This window comes from Nannobrachium achirus, assembly GCF_963921795.1.
Source record: "Nannobrachium achirus genome assembly, chromosome: 15".
In the NCBI taxonomy this organism is placed as follows: Eukaryota; Metazoa; Chordata; class Actinopteri; order Myctophiformes; family Myctophidae; genus Nannobrachium; species Nannobrachium achirus.
In genome coordinates, this window is record NC_137822.1 from 3,560,556 (window position 1) to 3,587,554 (window position 26,999).

The window sequence follows — 26,999 nt, forward strand, 5'->3', positions numbered from 1 at the left end:
AAATGAATGAAATAAATTATTTCACAAAACAATTAAGTAACTAACCTGCAATTTGTGAAAGAACGTGAAAAGAGCGGCCACACCCTAAGCGGAGATTGAACATGTATAATATCGCTACTTTGACCACTTCAAATACTAAACTAATAAGGTAAAATAGGCAATCTACTGTACCTGTTACAGTAGATTGTTGGATGAATGACGCCGAATGAAATCCAAATGACATGTGCACAATACCGATTATACACACACACTGTACTGTATGTTGGTTTGTTTACTGTTGAGTGAGAAAACAATGTTGCACTAATCATTTGGAGACCCCCTGGGGGGCCCGACCCCTAGTTTGTGAACCATTGGCTTAGAACAGTGGTTCTCAACCTTTTCAGGCCGCTACCCCAAAATAATCATATTTGAACTGGGGACCCCCCCACCCTGACGAGCACTAAGAGTTGAGGCATTACATTTTGTATACTCTGAGCTAACGAGTATGTCTACGTGGGGGAAAACAAGTGATAAATCATAGCAATTTTATCATTATAATGGATAAACCTAAACAAACCAGTTCACATGAACAATACTGATGTAAAATAAGATATCTGAACGTCTAAATTTATTTTATACAATTAAAATGTCATGAGCCAGCACAGTTATAGGGGGGGTTTGCCCAGGCTTATTTTTCTTCCGATCGCCAAAATAAGCCTGGGTTTCCGAGGCTACATTTTGTATAACATGGTTCTGTTGTGAAAATAGCAGATCTATATGCTCACAACGCCAGCATGTAGATCGGCTATTTTCACAATTTCTGCCTCTAATACTTGACAATTTGGTCAATGTTCAATGTGTCATTTTAGAGGTATTAAAAAGTCCTTGTCACTTTAAAAATGTGCAGATACCCTCCATTCACTTAAACGTCATGTTGATTTGTTTACTGTTGGATGTTGCACATTAAGTTTATCATCTCCTGACCCACAGGTTGAGAACCATTGGCCTAGGAGGATAAGTGTCTCTCTGCATGTTGATGTGAACTCACTCACCCCTGCAGGCGGGCTCCCTGCTGCTCCACTTGGGCAGGGAGGCGTTGCGGCAGGTGAGCACCGCTGCCCCCTGCAGGTGGTAGCCCATGTGGCAGTGGAAGCGGGCCACGCCCCCTGGCAGCAGGTCCAGCACTGACACCTCGCCGGAGTGCGGTCGCCGCGGCAACGCGCAGCTCAGTCTGAAAACTACGCACGAGAACGTGTGTGTGAGAACAGTTTACAGTTTAGGCATTTAGCAGACGCTTTTAAAGTGATCCCTGACTAATACGACAAATATGCCTTAATACATTATAATTGTCCTCTATAACTACAATGTAAAATTAAAAACACCTCAATTATTTTATTTATTCTAGAAATAGCTAATCTTTCACTCAACAGGGGAAATGCCCGTCGCAAGTTGATGATGTCATAAATGTCAAGTGTGATCTATCCCTATGGAATTTATGGCATGCATGTGAAAATAAAAACAAACTTAATACTTCCTATGGTTAATATGAGCATCAAATCAATATTTCAAATGTTTTTGTGTTTTGTTTTTTTGCACATGCATGCCATAAAAATGACACATGACATTTATGACATCATCAACTTGCGACAAGCATTTACCCTACTGAGTGAAAGATTAGCTATTTCCAGAAGAAATACAATATTTAAGGTGTTTTTAATTTTACATTGTAGTTATAGAGGACAATTATAATGTATTAAGACATATTTGTCGTATTAGTCAGGGATCACTTTAATCCAAAGTGACTTACAATAAGCAGAGAATACGGTTCATGATGATAATATATTACTTACAATAGAACGTCATGGTCTCCCTGTTAGTCAGGGACCCACATGACCCAAAAGCTCAAGGAATAGTAGGGGTGAACCTGGGATGTCATGCCGTACTTTTTATTTCTGTTTTATCTTTTAGTTTGGTCTGTGAAAAAATTTGAAAAGTGATGAGCCATCAAAAAAAAAAGAAAAAAGTGATGACTCGACACTTCACAGTTTTGTGGGGCTGTTTTTAGCCCAAGATATGTTTTTCATGCTAAACAAATGCTTGAAATGGATTCAGAATCATGAAGAACCCCTAGTTCGACCCCTCACGTGCTAGTCGAAGCAGATTCTTTCTTTTTTTAATATGTTTTTCTTTTCCTGTATAGCGAAGTCGATTGCGGCAGAGCAGGCCTCTCATTCTGTGGACCTTATTGACAAAACTAGTAGATAAAACAGAAATAAAAGTACAGCATGACATCACAGGTCATCTCACATTTTTGGGTGACTGGGTCCCGGCTATAATTGGCATCCTGACCTGAACATGTATTTTCGGTTTACTAAGACACCTACTGGTGTTATTGTACGAAGCTCAAAGTGTAATATCTCCAAGCAGGCTTTCCGTCATAGTTAGCAATGTCGGCGCTTGTGCGGGGAAACCTGGGTTTAAATCCTGGGTAGGACATAGATCTTATACGGATTGCAGCTTTAAGACATAAACAACAATAAATAAGAAAGATAAAACGGAGTCGACAACTCTGGAAAATATATATTAAAGCTACAATCTGTGAGTTTTATATCCGTTATCTCCCTCTGCCAACAGACTGAGGAAATTGCAAGGATGTAGAGACTACAATAAATCAAGGAGGATGGATGGGCAGCCATCTGCCTTGACCGTTTCAGAGTGGAGAGTAGAGATTGGAGACAGAGAGACGGGGAGACGAGGTGGGGGCAGAGAGAGAGAGACAGCGGGAGAGAGACAGCGGGAGACAGAGAGGGAGAGAGAAGCAACAGCAACAACAGTTGAAACTGTAAAACTATCACTAGTCTATAGCAATGATAACTATCACAATATAGAGTTATTTATTAACACTATTTAATACTGTTACTGAACAAACACTAGTCTATAGCAATGATTACGAACACATTATAGAGCTATTCAACACTGTTACTGAACAAATACTAGTTTAATAGCAATGGTTACTAACAAACATTAGTCTACTCTATAGCATTAGTATTATCACAATATAGAGCTATTTAACACTGTTACTGAACACATACTCTATAGCAATGATTACTATCAAAATATAGAGCTAATTACTGTAACACTGTTGCTGAACAAACACTATAGCAATGATTGCTATCACAATATAGAGCTATTTAACACTGTTACTGAACAACTATACTCTACGATTACTATCACAATATAGAAATATTCAACACTGTTACTGAGCAATTAATAATAGCAATTGTTACCATTATACTGAACACATACTTATAGCAATGATGACTCACAATATAGAGCTACATATATCTACACTTATACCCTGGCAACTGCATTTTGGGGCGATAGAACAGTCTTGTGTGGTTAATATACCCTAAAGGACTGTTGATTTCATGCTGTTTTCCCTAAATCTGATCTAATTGCACTAATCTTCCCGTCTAGTTAATTAGCATGATGATTAGATCTGTCTTGTGAATTTGTTGTTTACAGCTCAGATTAATTGGCTCCCATCTCATTAAGAGGCTTAAGTGTACGTGGGTCTGAAATGGTATTTACATCTGTCAGAGTGTGTGTGTGTGTGTGTGTGTGTGTGTGTGTGTGTGTGTGTGTGTGTGTGTGTGTGTGTGTGTGTGTGTGTGTGTGTGTGTGTGTGTGTGTGTGTGTGTGTGTGTGTGTGTGTGTGTGCGTGCGTGCGTGCGTGCGTGCGTGCGTGCGTGTGTGTATACAGGTTTGGCATTCACATTAATTTGTATTCCTTGCAGTTCTTGTCAATACAAGCATCTGTGCGTAAAGTAATTTATTCGTATGGGTCTACAGTCACTGGCTCCTGTAAGGCTTGTGTTATTCTATCCCTGTTGTAAATTCTATCCACTCATGACTTCTGCCAGTAGACTATGTAATCACAATCAGATTTATATTGTCACACCACAGATTTAAAGGTTTAAAAAAGTGGGTGGAATTGCATTTTTTTGTGCGAGCTACGTAGTTTTAGTTTTTTTTCCTGATAGCAGAAATAGAAGGGCATTAACCACAGCATTATCAACTCAGAGATCGGCTATTTTCACAATATTGCCTCTTTCTTAGATAATCTGTTTTTTTTAATAGTATAATTTTGTTGATTACTTTCAGTAATGGTATTATTTCCCTTTTTAGTTTCATTTTAGAAGCATTAAAAAACGTCTTAAGACCTTAAATTGTCTCCTCTGTGAGGATTCCATGTCTACACCTTGAGAAATTGAGAATACAAATTATAAGCAAATCATTTGCAGCATGGGGTTGGCCACCCCCCTTGGGCATCCCTATTACCTCACATAACAACCAATACTCATAACCATAATCATATATTCAATGTGACATGATGCATGTCAGGTGTTGAATACATTTTTTAACCCATTTAGGCCTAAAATTATTGAATGCTTTAACCAGTGAAAAATAGCAGATATACAAGCTCACAGCGCGAGTGCCGCGATGCGAGCTTGTAGATCTGCTATTTTTGAAAAAGTCGTGAAAATGTGTGCAAATCTTTGAATATATGTATTTTCAAAGCGAACGATTGTAACTCAAATGTTGCTTCTGGGTGGTCCCTGGAACTAAATATTTTGAGATGGGGGTCCGTGGCCATGAATGGGGGTCCTTCACATGAAAAAGTTTGAGAACCACTGACATAATAGTCTCTCCAGAACAAACTAACTGAGCTCCAGTTAAGTGAAAAGAACCTTTTCTTTGATGATGGCCAGCCAGATTGCTGACATAGAAACGTGGGGTTTTCAAGAAATCTTAGGAGGATTCAAAAGACACTTATAGAATCAGGTTTTTCACGATTTTTCAAAAATAGTAGATTTTCACGATTTTTCAAAAATAGTAGATATACAAGATCGCAGCGCGGCACTCGGTGCCGCGCTGTGAGCTTGTATATCTGCTATTTTTCAACAGTTAAAGCATTCAATAATCCTAGGCCTAAATGGGTTTAATATACAATCTGAGACGTAATTTAAATAAATGGAAAAGGTTCAACTAGCACATCTGCCGTGACTGGAGGTGGTCTCCCTGCTCTCCCGCAGAGCCGTTTAGACCCTGGTGCCAGGGAGCAGGGCACCTACTGGGTGACAATGTCACCACCGTCATTTGGAGCAGATGGCGCATGCAGCGGCTTGGACACTTTTGGATGATATATCGTATAGTTTGGGACTCCGCTGCAATTTCCTCTGTCTGTTGGGAGCATGCGGCGACGTTTTCCGTCGCTGGAAATGAAGCCAATGCGGAAATAATGAAAACGTTCTTCTAATTATGGTCCTAGAACATACAGTAGAGGGGTGTTCAAAGTTTTTCAGGGCAAGGACCCCTTCGCTGAGAGAGAGATTTCATAGATGGCTTTAATAGACTTATTTTGACGGCACATCACCAGTGTATCTCAGACATTTAAGCTGACATTCAAACGAGGGTTTGTTTTACTGCGATTAAAACAAATGTTCCCCTCAGAATATAGGGATGCTAGGTTTCAAGTGGTTAATGTAAATAAAAGGAAAGGTTCCTATCACACAAAGATTTGGAGACCCCTCTGTAGTAACTCTGAGGACCACCTAGGGTCCCAAACCCCCTGTTGTAGACCCACCATGGCCTGGATTAGAAGGTGTCACTATTTCCCTTCCTGCTGTCTGCAGAATACTTTTAATGCTATAAAATTAGATTTTAAAGTCTTCTTTCTATTATAATATGGATTTTCTGTCAATAATGGGTCCAATTCATGTTTAAATGATAAAGTACGGTATGCTTCTATGGCTTCTACTGGTCCTACTGAGTGGAAATGTGTGGGGTTCTCTCGCCTGATTGGATAAAATTGGTATCCCAACTGGAAAATGTATTTTCTTTTTACTAAAAGGCTGGAGAGAATATGCAGGGAGACCCCATTACTGATAAAACACTCTATAGCAATGTAGTTGTAGCTAACTTTCTGAAAAGCAGCAGTTGCTAACGTAACGTTGCTATTGATGTTTATAAACTAGGGTAAATTATGGCGATAGTCTTAATCTCACAGTATCACAAATGTTAATGCTAGAAACAACAAACATGTACAGTAGGAATGTAGGATACACAATCGCAGCCTTCTTCAGTATCAACATGAATTAATATAAATGTTATAATTTACCCTAGTTTATAAACATCAATAGCATTGTTACGTTAGCAACTGCTGCTTTTCAGAAAGTTTACCTTCAGAGTTCAGACTGAAAAAGCGCACCGCTGCCCCACCCGGTGCGCAATTTCTGAAATCACCTCCCGTTTCCCGGCGACTTTCAATCCGGCTACCTTCAAAGCGGGTCTGTAGAAACCAATTGGTTCGCCTAGTGACTAGTCCATATTTGTTTTTACAGTCTATGGAGTGTGCATGTGCGTGTGCATGTGGACTCACTCTGGTAGTGCAGCTGAAACGTGCCCATGTTTCCGTCCAGCGAGGAGCGGTAGTACACCGACAGAACGTTGGTGGGGCTGCGGATCACCTGACCCTCCACCAGCAGCGTCTGATTGGCCAGAACCAGCAGGGCTCCGCCCTCACTCAGTCCTCTGATGGACAGCTGTTCCCCCTCCGACAGGTTGACGCTCTTGACCTGAAATGAAATGAAATTGCAATTGTTGGTTGCCTATTTATATCATACTGTATTATTGTGATGCGTGAAGATTGACCGATTAGCCTTATTCACGGCCCGCCCACTCAGCATCCCCCAGGTGCTGAAGTCACATTTTGAAGGGGAAAATCCTACAATAGCCTATAGAGTTAACACAGAAATCGCAAATTTAATGCAATTTCCGAATAGTAAAGTATAAAATACGGCTAGCATGATCAAGAACACAAGATAGTAAAAGGCACAAAGCATTATAATTTACTTTACCGTTCGAAATAATGATTTGTTGGCTTTAAGTCCAGCTATTTCTGTTATAGTTTCCCCTTCTAAATTGATGTCAGCACCCGGGGGATGCTGAGAAATTTGCTGAGTGGGCGGGCCGTGAATAAGGCTTATCCTCAAATGCATTATATTGCCCAAATTAGAAAAGGGACAGAAAAGGTCCATGGAACTCAATGGACTTTTGGAGGTTTGGGATTACTCTAGAAACAAAATAAATTAATAAAGCTGATCAAATACTAATGCCCTGTTGGGCAACCACACTAATTATAGCGCTGCACTCTCTGGCAGCCCACCAACATGACCCATTAATCAATCCTAATCAATGCTCTGCTTGTTGAGGAACCTGATGGATTACAGAACTAACAAGCTGGACAACATATAGATCACTAAACCTTCATAAATTAGTGAAGGCTACAAATACTTGAGTCTCATTTCGTTGCTGTCAGGTTCAAGGTTCAAGGTTCAAGGTTGTACTTTATTGTTACGTCTTTTGTACAGGTACATAAGAGTAAAATTTGTTTTGGTTTGGCATCCTTCAGTCAATGAAGTCGTATATCAAAAAAACAATATAATAACAGCAAACCACATCTAAAAATAATAATAATAATAATCTAAAAAGGAGTGCAAAAGGCAAAAAGAGCAACAGGAAAAGAAAAGAGCATCCTCAGATGTACATGTGCAAAAAGTTTGGCATATTATATACGCCAACAGCATATTTTTCCAGTAGTTGCTACTGTACTGTCAGGTGGAAACCTTCTATGTCCAAAATAGTTTTTTATTAACATTTAAACTTAGTGAAAATGGACGATCTACAGTACAAGCTAGATCTGCTAGTTGCACTACTTTTTTGTGACACTCTTGTATGATGCAATGTGGCATCAATTAACGAAACAACATAAAAAAGCTGAAATATGCAGATACAAGGCTTCTGCCCGACAGCGACAATTTTACACCATACTGTATGTACATCTGTTATTACAGCTGCTGCTATTTTAACAACAAATCTCATGTGTTCGTCTCTGACCAGTTTTTCACCTTAATACTTTCTTTCTCTGTCTCTTTCCACCTTTCTTGAAAGTATAATGACATAGCTTAATACGACATCAAATGTAACCCACTTTTGAACTCTTGGAAACAAAGAGTTTGTGATGGTGCTCGCTTTTATGTTTGTATGTAGCCAGATTTTACAGTAGGCCTATACTTAGTACACCCAACGTCGACTGCTCAAAATAGCTGACCTACAAGCTCAGGCTATTTCCGGCGCGTGACACCGTCACACAACATAAACACAAATAACCACTTGAACTCCAGCGTCGCTATTCTGGAGGGGTAACATTTGCCATAAAATAGCAGTTAAAGGAGTAGTTCACCACTTTTCAACCTGTCTTCATATAATAGGTCCTCACTAATGGTCATGATAAAATATCACAATTTTTTTCTACTTAGTCCAAGTCTCCTAGGAGAGCTGTGGGAAGTTCAGAATCCATAGTCTTGTGACATCATCATTTTCCAAAAAAACTTTTTATCAATATTTTTGAAAAAAAAAAAAAGAGATTTTTATTATCGCGAGAACAATGGCTTCCACTTTAAAATTGCAACTTTTCAGGAATAGAAAGCCTGCAGTTTCTATAAGCTGGATTGGCAATCGATGATGTCACAAGACTATGGGTTTCTGACCTGCCCACAGCCCTCCTCTGAAAAAAAAAAAAAGAAAAAAAAGAAAAGCTATTTTTGAGTGAGGATCAATTATATGAACATAGGTTGAAAAGTGGTGGAGTGCCCCTTTAAGTAAAACATAATTAAAGGACAACTTTTTACAACAAGGGTTCATATTTTAGATAGTCATTAGAGGAAAGAAAAGATGAGTGTTCAAATGTTTTCATTTATGTGGATGAACTCATGTACGTATGTGACAAGTTTCAAAGAGAAGTGGGGAGGACAAAGAGGTCAGAGCAGGGATTTGCAGAGAATGTTAGAGAGGCAGGGGCTGAAATTCCTAAAAGGGCTTTTTATGTGGCGTACAGCATGGATTTCTACACAGAGAGGGCGATAATTTCAACATAAGATGCTGCATTCAAGTTCAGGAGACTTTGGACAATTCTCTTGAAAGCTGCCTTCAGGTATGGCATTGAAATAGGGCATTTGCATTTCTTTCACCACAGTAAAAACTGCAATCATGGTCTGGAGAGGACACTTTTTACAGACAGGTTAAAGGGCAGGGGCTCAAGCCCCCTTTGATGTATAGGTGTGCACATGCCTGGGTCAGATGTCATGTCTGTTAGCTGCTCACAGTGCCGCGCTGTGAAAAAGTCGTGAAAATGTGTGCAAATCTTTGAATATATGTATTTTAGAGCGAACGTATGTAACTGAAATTTTGCTTCTGGGTGGTCCTTGGAACTATAATATTTTGAGATATGAATATTTTTTTACAGGGGTCCTTCACATGAAAAGGTTTGAGAACCACTGACATAGTAGTCTCTCAAGAACAGACTAACTGAGCTCCAGTTATGTTAAAAGGATCTTTTCTTTGACGATGGCTAGCCAGATTGCTGACATAGAAACATAGGTTTTTCAAAAAAATCTTAGAAGGATTCAAAAGACACCTATAGAATCGTGTCAAAATTCTAAATTTCAGGATTTTTCAAAAATAGCAGATCTACAAGCTTGCAGCGCGGCACTCGGTGCCGCGCTGTGAGCTTGTATATCTGCTATTTTTCAGTAGTTAAAGCATAAAATAATGTGGAGTCATGTCTGTTATACCTGCAGCTCCACTCCGTAGCCTGTGTAGACGGTCACTGTGTAGGTGCAGTGTAAGAAGGTTCCATCTGGAAGCGGCGGGTCATCAGAGGAGTCTATGTATCCTTCTGGGTCCGAGAAGTTCACCATGCACTCTGACACCGCTGAGGAGAGAGAGCAGTTTCTCAATTCAATTCTTCTTTGCACCAGTGATAATTTTACTCATTAAAATTTGATCTCACGATTTTGTCACCCATTTTTCACCCAGTGCCCAATTATCTAATGTAATCCTGGGCGCTGCTCTCCCCCTGCCAACCTGGGGAGAGCAACGGAGCAACGAATCTCATGCTTCCTAAGCATGAGTAGTCCAAGCTGCTTCTTTTCACCTGACAGGGGGAGTTTCCCCGGGTGGAAGGAACACGTTATTCCAAGCAGTTCCTTTCCCCTCCATCAGGCGCCTGGGCTGGCCAGGGGGAGGGCATTATAGAGACCGGGATTACTGCATGTTTTTTGTGAGGGTACCTACCATAGGGGACACGGGGAGAACATGCAAACTCCAGACAGTAAGGCCCTTTTGCCAACCCCTCTTTGGGTATATGGGCACTGATGATGCGGAGGAGAGAACACGCCCCCAGCACCCACAGCGTCCCCAGCGGGAATCAAACCCAGCACTTTCTAGCTGTGAGGCGACAGCCCTTCCGGTGTTAATTTTGACATCAAAGTTTGATTTAGTTTCAGTTATACAGTAGTCTTTGGAATAAAATCCATTTAGTTTTAGTCATATTTTGGTCACCTGAAATGTTTTAATATAATTTTAATTGCAAAAATATCATAATATTTTAGTCGACTAAATCTATAGCCTACTCTATTTTGTCGACTAAAATGTATTTTGGTGGTACGCAATGCTGTTGTACGTCGTCTTCTATGCCGATGGTCTAAACTAAAGTTTATGCCGAAAATAGCCGATCTACAATAATGTTTATTTTAAGTCTACAAAGTAACTTATGGAGTAAAAAAAATAAAATAAGTTGAATATTTGCTTCTGAGATGTACTGTAGTGGAGCAGAAGTAAAAATAAATACATCAAAATTGGATTTACTCCAATAAGTAAAAGAAAATAGCTAGTACAGGAGTGAGTACATTAGTTACTTTCCACCACAGCGCCAGGAACAGCGTGTTATTGTGTCTTTTCCATGAGGAGTCTCTCTCTATGAGGACAGACAAAGTGCTGTCTGTTTCTTACGTGCTGCTGGCGTTGCTGTCCACAAGTCCATGGTGTCCAGCAGGGACTTGGCCGTCGTGGAGACTTCGTGGTCCACGTGCTCAGAATGCACTACTGTGCTGCTGGACGGAGGCCCAGAGCCAGAGGAGGCCTGGCGGGTTCATTTGGTTCCATTTGTAACAAAGAAACAGAGGAGGGGAGGGGAGGGGGGTGAGGGTTAGTTTCTTAACCACTTTAAACCTCATATCGTCGCTGTCGGGGGGGGGGGGGGGGGGGGGGGGGGGGGGAACCTTGTATGTGCCGTAACTGTTACTTCTCGGGAAATGGGGAGAAAAAACTGCATCCAATGTAGTTATTATTTAGTCCAAGGGTCTTCAACAGGGGGTCCGGGACCCCTAGGGGGTCCTCAGAGTAACTACAGGGGGTCCTCCAAATCTTTGTCTCCTTTAACCACTTGAACCTTGGCCAAAAATAGACGATCTACAAGCTCACAAAAGCTTGTAGATCGGCTATTTTTGGCAAAGAGGTTTGGTGTAGAGGGGAAAAAGAGCAGACTAAGTACAGAGCGAAAGGTCAAGTTTATTATGTATTGACATTTCAAGTGGTTAAATATCTGAAAACACAAATTGACATGAATCCAAAATACACTGATGATTGTGCTGTCAAACGATGAAACTATATGGAATCTCTGAAAAGGTTGTGCGGGGGCCCCTGCTTCATCTCTCTCTCAACTAAGGGGTCCTTGGCCTGAAAACGTTGAAGACCCCTGATTTAGTCGCAAGTTCTTGTTATTACTTTTCATTGGTTCGATATTTAACACACACGCACGCACGCACAAACTTAACCACTTTCCCTTTGACTTGAAAGATTTCCAAAAAAGGCAGAACTAGCTCATCTACAGGCTCACAACCGACGACTTCAAATTCGGCTCACGCGTCTCAAAAGACCTGAGGGAATGCAGTGCCCGGCGTGGAGTCGGTGGGATAGGCAGTTGGGCAGTCGTCCAGAACCACCGATGTGACTGATACGCCCACAGTACAAAAGGCTCTGGCCGTGGCCCAAATGAGCCAATTGACGGCAACTCCAGCCTAAGGTCAGACTCTCACAATTTTCAAATGCTTCCGTCACACAGTCTGGAGCACGGAAGCTCTGATCATGAGTAAATTATAAAGCGGATGTGAAGCCTCCTCACCACCTCCGTTTCGACAGTCTCGCAAAATTATCCTAATACTGGAAATAAAAAGAATCTAAGCATATAGCTTGCTGCTTAGCAGAAATGGAAATAAAATAAAATGTAAATATTATTTTAAAATATATTTTCGTGAACGGAAATGCCAGCTTCCGGTACTCGGATTTCGGAAGGCGTAGTTCCAGACTGTATTCATGGGTTCAATTTGTAGTCCTACAGCGGCCATACTGAGGACCAACACAGGTGTTCTGATTGATGTAGAACATTAATTCTATGCCAATCAGACAAGTGAAACACCTGCGTTGGTCCTCAACATGGCCACTGTAGGACTTCAAATTGAACCCATGAATATAGCATTCGGAGATTGTGAAACCGTTGTCTGGCTACGCGAGACTAGTCGTTACCCAACAGGTCGTTACGGTCTAGTTTCCTCAATATCGTTTAATCTGATGACCTTCCTGCCCTGGCATTTGGCATTTTGTGCCCTCAAACATTAGCACAACAACAAAGGGCCACGTTACCGTACCCCTAAAGCAGGGGTCTTCAACAGGGAACTGCCTATATGTATGTAAAGGACTACATTCCATCCAACCCTACCTGGGACTGCTTGTTGGTAGGCAGGGGGGCCGCGTCGTCGCCAGCTTGGCCCGGGACGGGGGCAGACGGAGGGGGCTTTATCCTCCGCAGCAGCCCCTCACTCTGATGCTCCAGCGAGTGGCCCCCGGGAAGGGGGCCCACGCTCAGCCCTCGGCCCAGGAGAGGGAAGAGGTTGGGGGGCAGAGCGGAGGGCAGCATCTCCCTGGGCTGGTGGGAGAGCAGGTGGTCCTTGTGAGCCAGCACCGACTCCAGGAGACCCCCGGCGGCGGCCCCCACCGCGGAGCCTCTGCCTCGGGGACCGCCGGCGTCCTCCCTGTCTCCTTCTGTCACCCCCGGAGGCGAGGCGGGGGACGTGGGGGACGCTTCCTCTGAGGAGACACAAACAAGGACATTTTTATTACGTTAAAAACGTTTATATTCGCGACCGAAGTTTACAGTTTACAGTTTACAATGAGAAATGTCGCAGCTTGTCCAGTCAGTCAGTCAGTCAGTCAGTCAGTCAGTCAGTCAGTACACATTTTTACGTCAGTCAGTACACATTTTTACAGTCTATGGCTTGTTCCCTTGTCATTGTGATATCACAGGTAAAAGTCCATATGGGTATCCCCCAGAATGCCTTTTATGCCCATAATGAAGATCCCTGATGTCATCGATATATATATAACTGGCCAGATGGCCAAGACATGGCCCATATCTGTGTGGCTGGTTCAGATAGGGATCGTACACGTATGGGAATAAAATATATTGTATGTATATGGATACATATTATTATTAATAAAGGATAAAATAAAATAAAAAGTCCATATGGGCATTCCCAGAAGCAAAATCCCTTTATGCCCATATATGGAGATTTCTGATGTCATCAATCCCAGGCCCTAACTGGCCCAAAAGCAAGTCGCCCCTACTAGTTATCTATGCCAAGTGGGTAGGTTACATTTTTGGTTTGGGTCTGTCTGTCTGGTTTTCTTTTTTGATTGAATACAATGTTGTCAACCAATCATCAAGGACGATGATACACGAAAGAAGAAGAATACTTTAAGGGGGCCAGTTAACAGATACAAAAATATCTTTCTCCAGATAAAAAAATATCTTTCTTCATTCAAGTGGAAGGTAAGATACAGATAAAAAAAAGGCCCAAAAACACATGGCACCCTTTTCACATTGGCCTATGATAGCGCCATCAGGAGGCAGCAATAACCTACCTGACCTGGCGGAGACCTGTCCCTGCTTCTAGTTTGTGTTTTAGCCTTAATTTTTTTTTCTCCTTTTTGCTGTGTACCTCTCTGCTCCTTTCACGCCGTTTCACAAATCGCAGATTAGGACATGGCCTGACAAAATTGTTCAGTCGTGACATTTTATTTTGCCTTTTAGCCCTTGCGGGACGGGCTGCGGGTTATCAGTTGTAATCTACTTTGACATTGATGCACACAGTACTTGACTGGACTGGGAAATCTGAGCATTGAGTTGACAAGGTCTGCATCTGGAGACGTTGATATGCAAACCTTTTTTATTTATTTATGTTGTATCGGTTCAGGAACGTTACAGTGGCAACGTTTTCCCTGGCGGCATCGTTTCACCGCACACACACACACACACACACACACACACACACACACACACACACACACACACACACACACACACACACACACACTCATTTGCAAGCTGGGCATGCACACGCACACACAAAGCAAGCGGGAGAACAGGGCAGCCAGGCATGACAGGACCATGGGAGCAGAGGGGGGGGGGGGGGGGGGGCATGAAGGAAATGCAAAGACAGGCAAACTGTTCCACGCACGCACACACACACACACACACACACACACACACACACACACACACACACACACACACACACACACACACACACACACACACACACACACAGGCTTGTTTGTGTTTGTTTGCGAGGACATCATACAGCATTTCAGAATCACTTTTTTTTGGTTGCCATTTTAACTGAAACCACAACCGAAAATAGCAGATGCCATTCATCTCACCACGCAGCGTGTCGCGCTGCGTTTCTAGCTTGTAGATCTGCTCCCAACCCTTTAAACCTAACCTCGAATCTTTAACTAATTATAATTAAGCCTAACTCCCCAAATCAAAAATGATTCCTTTTGTGAGGACCAGAAAAAAACGTCTATTTCTCAAATTCTACTACACTGCCCTACACCAAAGTGCAGTATCTATGTTTTTGGACACAACAGCTTATTTGTGTATCCCAAAGGTCCAGTTAGCCTTTGTGATTTTGGGGGATAAACAGTTACGGTACCTCAAGAACAGATATACAATTACTGTAGTGTAACACAGTGTTGATTTCATCGACTAAAACTATGACGAAAATTTTTTGTCGACTTTTCACTGACGAAAACTAAATAAAAACTAAGCTGTGATGACTAAAACTAAGACTAAATATATTGACAATTTCGTCAACAAAATAAAAACTGGACTAAAACCTTAGGGAGGGACTAGTGGAGAAGAGAGTCATTTTATGTTTGGTTGCTCTCAGGTGTTGCGTGCTGAAAATAGCTGATATAGTAATGTAGATCGGCTATTTTCACGCAACCAAGTGTAAAATCAGTCATTACGATGCCATCAAGGCCTGCCAAAAATACATTTCAGTTGACTAAATCAACTGTAGATCTAGTCGCCTAAAACCAAATTAGACTAAAACGAAATCTTTTCGGGTGACTAAATTATAACTAAAACTAAATGACATTTTATTCAAAAGATTATGACTAAAACTAAATCAAAATTTGCTGTCAAAAACAACACTGGTGTAATAGTACAAAGGAAGGACCCCAATGTAAACAAGACATAGTGCTTTCCAGTGGCATCAGTTCAGCAAAAGCTAGGGTATGGCAAAGATGGGATCGGGTCCGCTTTTCCCCCGGGTTTCTATGGTTTCTTGGGCTGGATATGGCGGCCTGGAATGGTTGTTCAAGTGCAGCTAAACTTGGTATGTTAGTAAACTGCTTAACAGTTCAATCAATCAATCAATCAATCAATCAATCAATCAATCAATCACTTCTATGTGCCGATATCTCATTAGACCGACAAGTTGAAACACAATTATTATAATTTTTTCATAGTTACTGCACTTTGGCTGTAGGGCAGTATACTGTGTGGACATTTTGACCTCACAAGTATAGTAACACGCACACACACACGCGCGCATGCGCACACGCACACACACACACACACCCACCCACACGCGCACACACAAGCACAATCCCTCCTCTGCATCGGTTGCACTGTGCCGTTAACCTTCCCACAGTAGCACTGATGCACATGTCAGTGTGTCACAAGTCGCTGGGCTGCATCGTGACGCATACTGGAGATCTGCTGTTTTCTGGGGCGTCACAAGGGGGGGGGGAGTGGGACTGAGTTACTAGGGCCCAAGGCGGAGGGGCCCTTGTCACTTTAGCTATTGAAAAATAGCAGATCTACAAGCTCGCAGGTTGTATATCTGCTATTTTTGAAAAGTTGTGAAAATGTGTGCAAATCTTTGAATGTGTATTTTTTAAGGGAACATTTGTAACTCAAATTTTGCTTCTGGGGGGTCCCTGGCTGGAACTAAATATTTTGAGATGGGGGTCCGTGGCCAAGTACATATCATCTTGGCGGTCCTTGACATGAAAAAGTTTGAGCACCACTGACATGGAAACATAGGTTTCTTGCACACATTTTTCAAAAATAGCAGATCTAAAAGCTCGCTTGTATATCTGCTGTTTTTCTAATAGTTAACATTCATGGGGGGCCCGCAGTGAATCCTTGTACCCATCAGGGGGGGCCCAGAATTTGGTGTGACGGCCCTGGCTGTTTTCATCTCTCTGCAACGGCGCACAGAGGAAGCATAATGCAGGCATAATGCAGGCTTAAAAGTCATCCGTCAAGTCTTAATCTACAACTTGTTGGATTCTGACACCCACAGGCCAACAGTGTAAGAAGCTTAGATGAGTGTAATATGCCCCGAATCCTAGCGTCCCTATTCTGGGGGCAAACATTTGGCAAAAATAGACAACGTACAAGCTCAAACTCCTAGATCAGGGGTCTTCGACAGGGGTCCTTAGCAGGGCAGGAATTTCATGGAGGCCATGAAGGCCATGGCCGCCGTTGCCCCTCAGTTTGGCCTTGTGCCCCTCAAACCAATGGCATGACTTGAGGCCACAGTGGACTTAATGCCCCATACAGCTGACTGTACCACTTTCTCCTCTGTCTCTTTCTTGTCAATATGTAGACAGTAGACATCAGTGTCTCGTTCTTGTCATGTAGACACCGGTCTCTTTTGTTGAAATTCTGAAATCTTAACTCTCACGACTCGAGTCCCCATCTTTAAACCAAGCCAGAGACTTTGATTGGGGCTGGGCTGAGCAAGGATCAGATTGTAAATACCATCATGTATCTGTTTCACTGCAGATTAGGTTATCATCCCTAACCCTTAAATTCAACACATTGTTTCAATTGACTACAATCTTGTTTTATTTGATGGCCTTCCTGCCCTGGCCTTTGTGCCCTCAAAAAATGGACAATGCCAAAGGCCCCTAAAATGACAAAATTCCAGGCCTGGTCCTCAGAGTTACTACAGGGGGGGGCGCCAAATATTTTTCTGATTATTTTTTTTAACCATTTGAACCCTAGCATCTCTATTCTGAGGATAACTTTAGCCAAGAATAACAGATCTACAAGCTCACAGAATTGTGAGCTTCTAGATCGGCTATTTTTGGCAAAGAGGTTTGGTGTAGAGGAGAAGAATTGCAGACCAAGAACAGGGTACAGTAAAAGTATTGAGGGTTCAAGTGGTTAATGTCTGAGAACGCACATTAACATGAATTCAACATTATCGTCACTGTCGGGCAGAAACCTCGTATCTCCAAGTTTCAAATGTGTAATTTTTTTCGCAAAGCAAAGCCCTGCTTCATCATAGAAGGCTGTCGCACAAAAGATCTACAAGCACACAACGCCTCGCGGTGCGAGGCGTTGTGTGCTCGTAGATCGGCTGTTTTCACTAGTTTAAATCATTTTTCAAATGATGAATACAAAACAAACGGTTTTGGACATACAAGGTTTTCACCCGACAACGACGATATACAGTACTGATGATAGTGCTGTCAATGAAAGCTATCTATGAAAACGTTCAATCTTCCACACTTGTATACAATTATGTATTAGTGGGGGTCCCTGCTTCATCTCCCACTCAGCTATAGGATATACCCTATAGCTGAATGAATAGAAGACCTCTGTTCTATATATATTAATAAGAGATTTGGTGGTATTAAGAGAAAAAAGTAGCGAGCCATTTCTATATGGTCTATTTTCTGCTAAGAAATGTGTTGCCAGGAGGGGGGGAAAAAGAGGCTGACCTTAAACATAGCATCCAGAGGGACCCCGGTCAACTAAGTATAGCATTTAAGTGGTTAAAAGTCTAGCTGTTGAATTTTGCATCAGTTGGAGACAAGAGATAGCTTTTTCCAACCCTTTTTTTTACTGAGCCCTTGAGTACAGGGAGTTATACTGAATTCTAATGGTGATTAAATAAAAGCGTAGATGCAGAGCTTTTCAAGGTCTGCCAATTATAGAAAAATAAAATAAAAAATAAAATCTTAAGTGGATCTCTGATTTAGACGTTGTTTTGTTTTTTTTGCTGGAGGAAGTTCTGTGACATCCCAGCACTTAGTAATATGAAAGACGCGACAAAATATGGGACAAGCTGTCTGCATCATCCGGTTTAAGTGGGACATAGTGCGAGCGTGATCTGCATAACAATGGAAAATTAATATTGCATTGTAAAATTGAAAACAGCAAGGGTCCCAAAATGGATCCCTGGGGAACAGAACAACAGTGGAAAAGGAGGCCAGAGAATAATAACAGAAATAGTCCTTCTATCAGTGAGGTAGGAACAAAACCAGACGAATATACTCTCATGCCCGAGTCTTTGTTAGTAAATCCCCCCTTTTTTTCAAGGCAGTTTATATAGTAGAGAAAGATATCTGCAACAGAGCAGAAAGCCCGCAACACTCCAAATTATATAAAGTCTTTTTGGTGCACGGCTCAAAATAACATAAGACTTAAAGAAGAAGTTGCCAGCACTCAAGGAATCTCCTTTTCACATGATTTTATTTACCTCACTTAACAGGAGCAACGTACACGCTTCGACCTCGTTGGTCTTCTTCGTTTATATAGTATGAACAGCCAATCTAATATTTTCACTCTTTTTGATGTTTTCTTTTTAGAATGTTGAAATGTTAATACAGCAATGTACTGATATTTAACAGAGAACTATGTAACTTTCCTCTTCTACCCCATTTGTTTACTGCGCAAGTGTTGACATGTTTACCATTGAGCTGATAGAGCTGGCCTGCTTGCTTGAGGCATTAATTGAATCTTGACCATCAGGTATGTGTCTAGTCAGTGTCTGTGGCTGGCAGTCAATAATGCCCTTTGCACACAGGCGCGTTTATCCGCACGGATAAAACGGACAATTTCATTTTTTTAAAAGAAAACAATTATTCTCTATGACCTCATGCACACCGGATCCGAATTAGCCGTGCGACGAGTGGCTGCGGCCGTGCGTTTTTTTCTCAATCGAAACCAGTTCGATTCATGCGTCTTGTCGCATGCGGTAAAAAACTCATCACTCCTTTTATGACTCCTTTTGGGAACCGCAGCGCAGATTCCGCACAGCATTGCACACCAAATCCAATGCGTTTTATTCATACAGCAAACGGAAGAAACGCAACTGTCCTGTGTGCAAAGGGCTTAACTGGCTGCTATTTAATGCGACCGAAGGTCGCAGTTTACTGTGAGAAACGTCACAGCTTGTTCGCGTCCGTGTAGACGTGTAAAGATTTTTACAGTCTATGGATTTGCCGCTCTGACATCACGCTCTGGCTTCACTGTCACACTAACAGAATACCTTTTATGCCCATATATGGAGTTCCCTGATGTCATCAATATTAATGATGCCCTGTTAGAGAGATCCCTGTGATGCCAGGTTGAACAAATCCCTTTTATGCCCATATATGGAGATATGGAGATCCCTGTGATGTCAGGGGAACAATCCCTTTTATGCCATATATGGAGATCCCTTTGCTACTACAGCAACCCAGACAATGACAAACTTGAGTTTATTTTTAATTTCATTACTCTTTATGCCAAAAAAATTATTCACAAGCAAAAATTCGCCAAATCCCCACCTATTTTCACCCACTTCAAATTGGAATTCAATCTGCTAGTCAAATCACTAGATATAGTAAATAACAAAAAAAAATTAAAACTCTTAACTTTGTATAATTTTCATTTTCCCGATTTCTCTGTTTAATGTTATCAGATAATATGGTTGTACTGTTGTTTTTTGTCTTTTTCCTTCCTGTATGTCATGTTTTTATTGTCTATTACCTGTGCTGTTTGAATACCTGAATATTTTGTAAATTGCATATTCTTCAATAAAATATATATATATATATATATATATATATATATATATATATATATATATATATATATGGAGATCCCTGATGTGTCCACAAACCTGATGTCCACATCACTGTGGCGCGACCTCGCTTGTCGCCCTGAGGCGTCTTACTAGTATATTATTATACTACTACATAGTGTTATATAATTTACCCACAGTAAATGGCGTTATATCAACAAGGATAGGATGATTTTAAAACCGTTATGTCTGTATCAGCAATGACTTTGTACACATGGAAAACTTTAGTTAAACGTGCAGAGTGACGCATTGCTTTACCTGGGTTACATCTTCTGATAGTTGTACTTGATTACAGCAGTAGCTACAGAAAGTGATCTTTTACCCTCTCTCAGCCCATGAAGCTGCAGTGGGTGTTATAAAACACAAGGTGCCCTTACAGTATGCGTGGGTTCTTCTAAGATTGATTTCATGCGTCGCTGCGTTCTGAGAATGTACAGTATCACCTGAGAATGGTAAGACCACGCATGCAGGCAGTGGTAAGTATTGTACTTAAGTTCAATTTTTGAGTTATGTTTACTTTCTTCAGTATTTATAATTTTCAATACTTTTGGGAAATGGGACATTCTGCTTGATGATTTCTACTTTTGGTACTTTTTGATACCAATACTGTCTGTTGTACCCGTACTCAAGAACAGAGTATTTCTACATTGCAGTATTGCTACTTTTACTTAAAGGACGACTTCACCACTTTTCAATCTTCCTATAATAGGGCAAGCTCACAACGCGTCACGGTCGGCTATTTTCAAGACTTGATAAGTTGATACCACACTAAACTAAGCATAAAAAAGGCAATACTGGAGATATGGGTGTACAGCATGGATTTCTACACAGTCAGGGCAATTCTTTCAACATAAGATGCTGCATTCAAGTTCAGGAGAGTTTGGACAAGGCAATTCTCTTGAATGCTGCCTTTAGGTATGGCATGGAAAGAGAGCATTTGCATTTCTTTCACCATGGTAAAAACTGCATTCATGCTCCTGGAGAGGGCACTTTTTTACAGACGGGTAAAAGGGCAGGGGCTCAAGCCCCTTTGATGTCTATGTGTGCACGTGCCTGCATGCAGGCATGATGTGCATTGCAGTGAGGGGGGGCTTCTATAGCAGCACGGCCAACAACACCATGAAGCTGTCCGCTTGCATCTGTGTCCCCTTCTGCTCCGTGTTTCATGATACATAGCAGGCTGTAGTTTCAAATGCAAGTCTACGAGTACAGTATGTGTGCTTATTACTAGCAGCACCTCTGCATTATTAAATATGTTCACCACACCAAGATATGTGGGCCAAGTGACACAATAATGGGAGTGTCGTTTACTGCTAAAGTAACTAACCCTACCGAGTGTCTGAATCTGAAATCCACTGTCCAAATAGATGAACATGTTCACGCTAGCTTTTGTTTGCAAGTTTAATTTGTTTTCTGGGGTTTTTAACCACGTCAATTCCTCATTCCCACGCTATGAAAACCTTTCATTCACAATTCTTTCTTTTTTTCCCTTTTTTGTAAAGGTATTTTTGGCACTTTTCTGCCTTTTTTATAGTATGGTAAAGATTAACTGGAAACAGGGAGAGAGAGACGCAGCAAAGGCAGATCGTCATTGTCGGGTGGAAACCTTGTATGTCCAAAACCGATCGTTTTGTATTTATCGTTTTAAAAATGATCTAAACTAGTGAAAACAAGCACACAACGCCTCGCACCGTGAGGCGTTGTGTGCTTGTAGATCTGCTATTTTTACTAGTTTTGTGTAATAGTCTTGTGTGATGAAGCAGGGCTTTACTTTACGGAAAAACATACATTTGAAACTTAAAGATACAAGGTTTCTGCCCAACAGTGACGATATAGACATATACTGTATGTTGTGTGTGCTTTAACCACTAGGCATTCCATTCACAATTCTAAGCAACCTCTACTAGCCAATCAGATTTGTTCAATTTGCAAATAGCCAACCTGGCGAAGGGCTCCTTTGCTACAAATATCACTGCCTCTCAACCGGTCATTCTCTTTTCAGACCAAGCATTTCAATAAATTGGCTTTGCTTAAACTTGATCTCAAATGTGTATGTGTGTGGACTATATTTCAGGCTTAGCTAGCTGTCGCTGATGATGACTTGATAATGGCCGTTAATAATGACTTGAGTGCCAACACAGCCTACAGCCTCTGTGATGACTGAGAGACAGTCTGTACTCTATGCCAGGGGTCTTCAACAGGGGGTCACGGACCCCTGGGACGTTGTGAGCCTTGTGAGCTTCTAGATCAGCTATTTTGGGCAAAGAGGTTGGGTGTAGAGGGAAAAAAAGAGCAGACTAAGAACAGAGTGAAAGGTCAAGTTCACTAAGTATTGATGGTTTACATGGTTAAATTAATATGAATATGGAAAACTGATGACAGTGCTGTCAAACAAGTATGAAGCATCTATGAAATCTATGAAAAAGTTTAATCTGCTAAACAATTTTTTTGACCAGTGCTAACCACTCCTACATCTGGCTTTGTGTGTACAGTATGTCCTCGCGGGACGTTCTGGCACGCGTGTACACCAATCTCAAAAGGCACCACTCACTTCACACTGGGTGTGATCTTTATACAATATGTAGTGGGGTGTCCCTGCTTCATCTCTCTCTCAGATAAGGGGTCCTTGGGCTGAAAAACGCTGAAGACCCCTGGTCTAAAAGTAGAGTCACCGTGTGCATCGCGGCTTGTCGCTGTCCAATCGGCTGTGGTGCCGAACCGTTGAACCCAACTGATGCATCTAGAATGACAGAGGCTGCTGTCCCTGGTGTGTCCATTATTGTACTGTCTGTCCATGTCCAGCAACATGTTTTCTGTTTTAGCGTCCTTCAGAACAAGCGTGTTGTCTTGCAGCCCGGCTTGGCTCAATAAGTGACAACGTGTGCCCGTGACAGGATGTCAGAATGGCCTCGGGAGAGGCTCCGTGTATCTCAAGTCAGCGGGGTGGCGACTCACACACACACACACACCATGCAAGCTTGTTCACGGTGTATAATTGCGTACTAATTCCACTGACAGACATCATTTCATCTCCATTAATGACTGCCAATCATTCATACCTCCTGCCACGTATGGTGTCGCCCAAGGCTCAGTACTTGGCCCTCTCCTATTCATACACTGTCCCGCTCGGACAGAATCTCCGCGGACACGTACGGCCTCCGTTTCCACTGTTACGCCGACGACACACAGCTCTACCTTCCCTCCACAACCATCAAACTGCACATAATTCGGAGCACAAAAGTTCGAACGGGCAGGACTAGTATTTATAAAGAACTTTTCATTCATGAAACCTCCTTCACATGTGGTGCAGTTTGAAATTCTTCCGTGAAGGGGTGCCCGTTGGCCTAGTGGTCAAGGCGCATACCACATACTAGGCTATGATGCCTGCTGGCGTCGCCGGTTCGATTCCCTATCCGGATGACCTTTGCCACATGTCATTCCCCATCTCTCTCCCCATTTCCTAACTGTCCTATCAAATAAAGGCATAAAAAGCCCAAAAAACAAATCTTTAAAAAAAAAAAAAAAAAAAAAGTGCCCTCTGATGAAAATCAAATGTCCTTCTATGTATTTGCTCTCTAGCGCCGGCCGGGCCTGACCAGCAGCACTACTAAGGCCGGAGGGGGGAACGTTTTCCATTTACATGAATTGTCTGAAAAGGTCGACATGGAGATCTGTTCTAAACGGGTTAGCGGCAGCACACAGCGGGGGACATGGAGCATGGACCAAGGTCTCTGTCCTTCAGGCCAAATCTGCAGCCTAATCCCATCTATTTTGTTAATAAAATCAGGGAGGACGTGTGAGGAACTCTTCACACCTTACCCAGGATGTGTCTAAAGCAGGGTGTCAGACTCATTTTAGGTCACGGGCCAGACAGGGCAAAAAGGACAGGGCTCGAAGGGTGGGTGGGTGTGAGTGTGTGTGTGTGGGGGAGTATTATTTTCATAACCTGCTACAATCTCTATAAAGTGTGTCACTTAACGCTATGAGTAGAAAGCATAACTTTTGTATGATCATATTAATGTACATTTTTCGGCTACAAGAAAGTTGTGATGAGAGTACAAAATCGTGCGTGTTTCTTCATTCTTTGTTTTATTCTTGGTAAGATTTGTTCACTTATATCTGGATTGATCGGACTGATACATCTTGATCACAGGAATCCGGTGATAACCAATTTTAGTCAGTTTTGGACACAATTTGAGTTTTTTAGCAACGTGTGTTTTGCAGAAAACAGGAAATGGCGTTAAATCTGGTCTGGCACTTAATGTCCAGGGTCTATGTGGAGTAGCATTATTACATGCTTTATTATACATGCTAAATGCATAACCTACTGTAGGCTTCAAGATATCTATACTATAATTTTGCGAATGTCTGAGTGAGTGAGTGAGTGAGTGAGTGAGTGAGTGTCTGTCTGTCTGTCTGTCTGTCTGTCTGTCTGAAACAGCATTTCTCCTCAGTGGCTGGAGCAATTGATCTGAAATCGCATCACCAGAATACTATCTATTCTGCATCTAGCATGAGGCACATCTATTCTGCATCTAGCATGAGGCAACATGTTTAACCAGCTCTCTCTCTGTGTGTGTGTGTGTGTGTGTGTGTGTGTGTGTGTGTGTGTGTGTGTGTGTGTGTGTGTGTGTGTGTGTGTGTGTGTGTGTGTGCAGGCAGACAGACGGGTGTGTGCGCAGGCGGGTGGGTGGGTGGGGGGGGGGGTATTAAACGAAACGGGTATTTCTTACATTGATGCTCCTACATATTATCATGCAAGCACCAGTTAAAGTTACTTTCCATCCCTCATATACTGTGTGCACAGTGCACATCCCATAACCCACACACTGCACATCATTTTGGAGCTCATATCTTTGAACGGGTAAGGGCTAGTAGGTCAAAATGTATGAGGTGGGCTGTTATAGGGTGGGCTGTTATAGGGTGGGCTGTTATAGGGTGGGCTGTTATAGAGCCACAATGAATCTGATTTGGAGTTTGTGACTGTGCGTGAAAGGTTTCACGCCGGTCGGTCCAACCACAAGCTGATCTACAAGCTCATAATGCATCGTGCTGAGACATATTGTGAGCTTGTAGATCGGCTATATTGAGCAACTGTTCCTACCAGAATAGGGATGCTAGGGTTCTAGTGGTTAATGTAAAAAAAAGAAAGAAAAGAAGTTCTACATCGCACAAAGATTTGGCAACCCTCCTGTAATCATGTTGAGAAGCGAGGACTCCCCTAGGGGTCCCCGGACCCCCTGTTGGAGACCCCTGGACTATAGTCAGGGCTTCTCACAGAAATAGCCGTCCCTCTGAAAATAACCAGTGAATTCATCATCTCTGACCCTCACTGACCAGCAACTCATTTTCAGGAGAGGGGGTTTCATTATGAAATAGGATGCATTTCTCTTTTACTAAAGCAGGGGTCTTCAACATTTTCAGGCCAAGGACCCCTTAGCTGAGAGAGAGATGAAGCAGGGACCCCCACAACATTTTCTTAGATTCCATATAGTTTCATCGTTTGACAGCACAATCATCAGTGTATTTTGGATTCATGTCAATTTGTGTTTTCAGATATTTAACCACTTGAACCGCCAATGATTAATAAACTTGACCTTTCACTCTGTACTTAGTCTACTCTTTTTCCGTCTACACCAAACCTCTTTGCCAGTAATAGCCGATCTACAAGCTCACATCTACGAGCTTGTAGATCTGCTATTTTTGGCTAAAGTTCTCAGAATATGGACATTAGGGTTCAAGTGGTTAATATAATAAAGGAGAAAAAAAGGTTTCTATCACACAAGGATTTGGAGGACCCCCTGTAGTAACTCTGTCCCGGACCCACTGTTGAAGACCCTTGTACTAAAGCAACAACAAATCTAATATTTATTTCCGTTGTTGAGTGTGAGAGACAAACCAGTGGGCCGATCTCTCTCCACTCTTTCACTGGTCTCATTAATTCCTTAATGTGTTTACATACTGTACTGTATAGAAAAGGCAGAGAAGCATATATGGCAAATGATTTATTCAAATCATTTCTTATTTGTTTTTTGGCTCCCCTGCTGACCAGTTGACTGTACTTTGCTGCATGTTCACACTCAGATTTTAAATTGTTTATGCCTATACACAAAGCAAAGAAATAACAATGCATTTGCATATAGCGACTTATTGACATACCGTACATTGAGAAATATGTCCAAAGAAGGTTAGCCCTGGCTGAGAAGTGACATTATGATTTATGAAAGAAAGACAGTCCAACATAATAAATATCCATTGTGTAGTGTTCCTCCATGAAGTGCTCTGAGGCTGGAGTAGAGTCTTAACAAGACACCATTGTACAACCGAGGAAGGGGAAAGAAGGCTGAACGACTCTTTGACAGAATAGTGGCAGAACATTTGCATTTATGTAGAAAAATATCTCCACTTTCCCATGAGATTAACACGGACCTCATTCTCCCCACTTTCTCCAGTGACTAGATGGCAATGAAGTGATCTGCCCTAGGAACAGGCACTTGCACACATAGACCTCAAAGGGGGCTTGAGCCCCTGCCATTTTATCTGTCTGTAAAAAAAAGTGCCCTCTCCAGACCATGAATGCAGTTTTTACTATGGTGAAAGAAATGCAAATGCCCTCTTTCCATGCCATACCTCAAGGCAGCATTCAAGAGAATTGCCTCCAAATTCTCTATTCTCCTGAACTTGAATGCAGCATCTTAAATTGAAAGAATTGCCCTCTGTAGAAATCCATGCTGTATGTCACATCTCCGGTATTGACTTGAAAATATGCTTAGTTAAGTGTGGTATCAAGCACCGAAAATAGCCGACCTCCAAGCTTGGAGGTATGCTATTTTCTATATTTCCACC

General features: G+C 41.9%; 1 protein-coding gene across 1 annotated transcript in view; it reads right to left on the bottom strand.

Annotated features, from left to right (window-relative positions):
• sez6l (seizure related 6 homolog (mouse)-like) overlaps positions 1–26,999 on the bottom strand; it is a gene marked incomplete at both ends in the record, with an annotated part of 190,279 nt that overhangs the window by 111,578 nt on the left and 51,702 nt on the right. Inside the window, 5 exons of the mRNA XM_080742871.1 lie at positions 1,032–1,217; positions 6,422–6,617; positions 9,675–9,849; positions 10,917–11,023; positions 12,659–13,026. Of these exons, the coding sequence (XP_080598997.1) occupies positions 1,032–1,217; positions 6,422–6,617; positions 9,675–9,849; positions 10,917–11,023; positions 12,659–13,026 (1,032 nt within the window). The remainder of the gene's footprint in view (positions 1–1,031; positions 1,218–6,421; positions 6,618–9,674; positions 9,850–10,916; positions 11,024–12,658; positions 13,027–26,999) is intronic.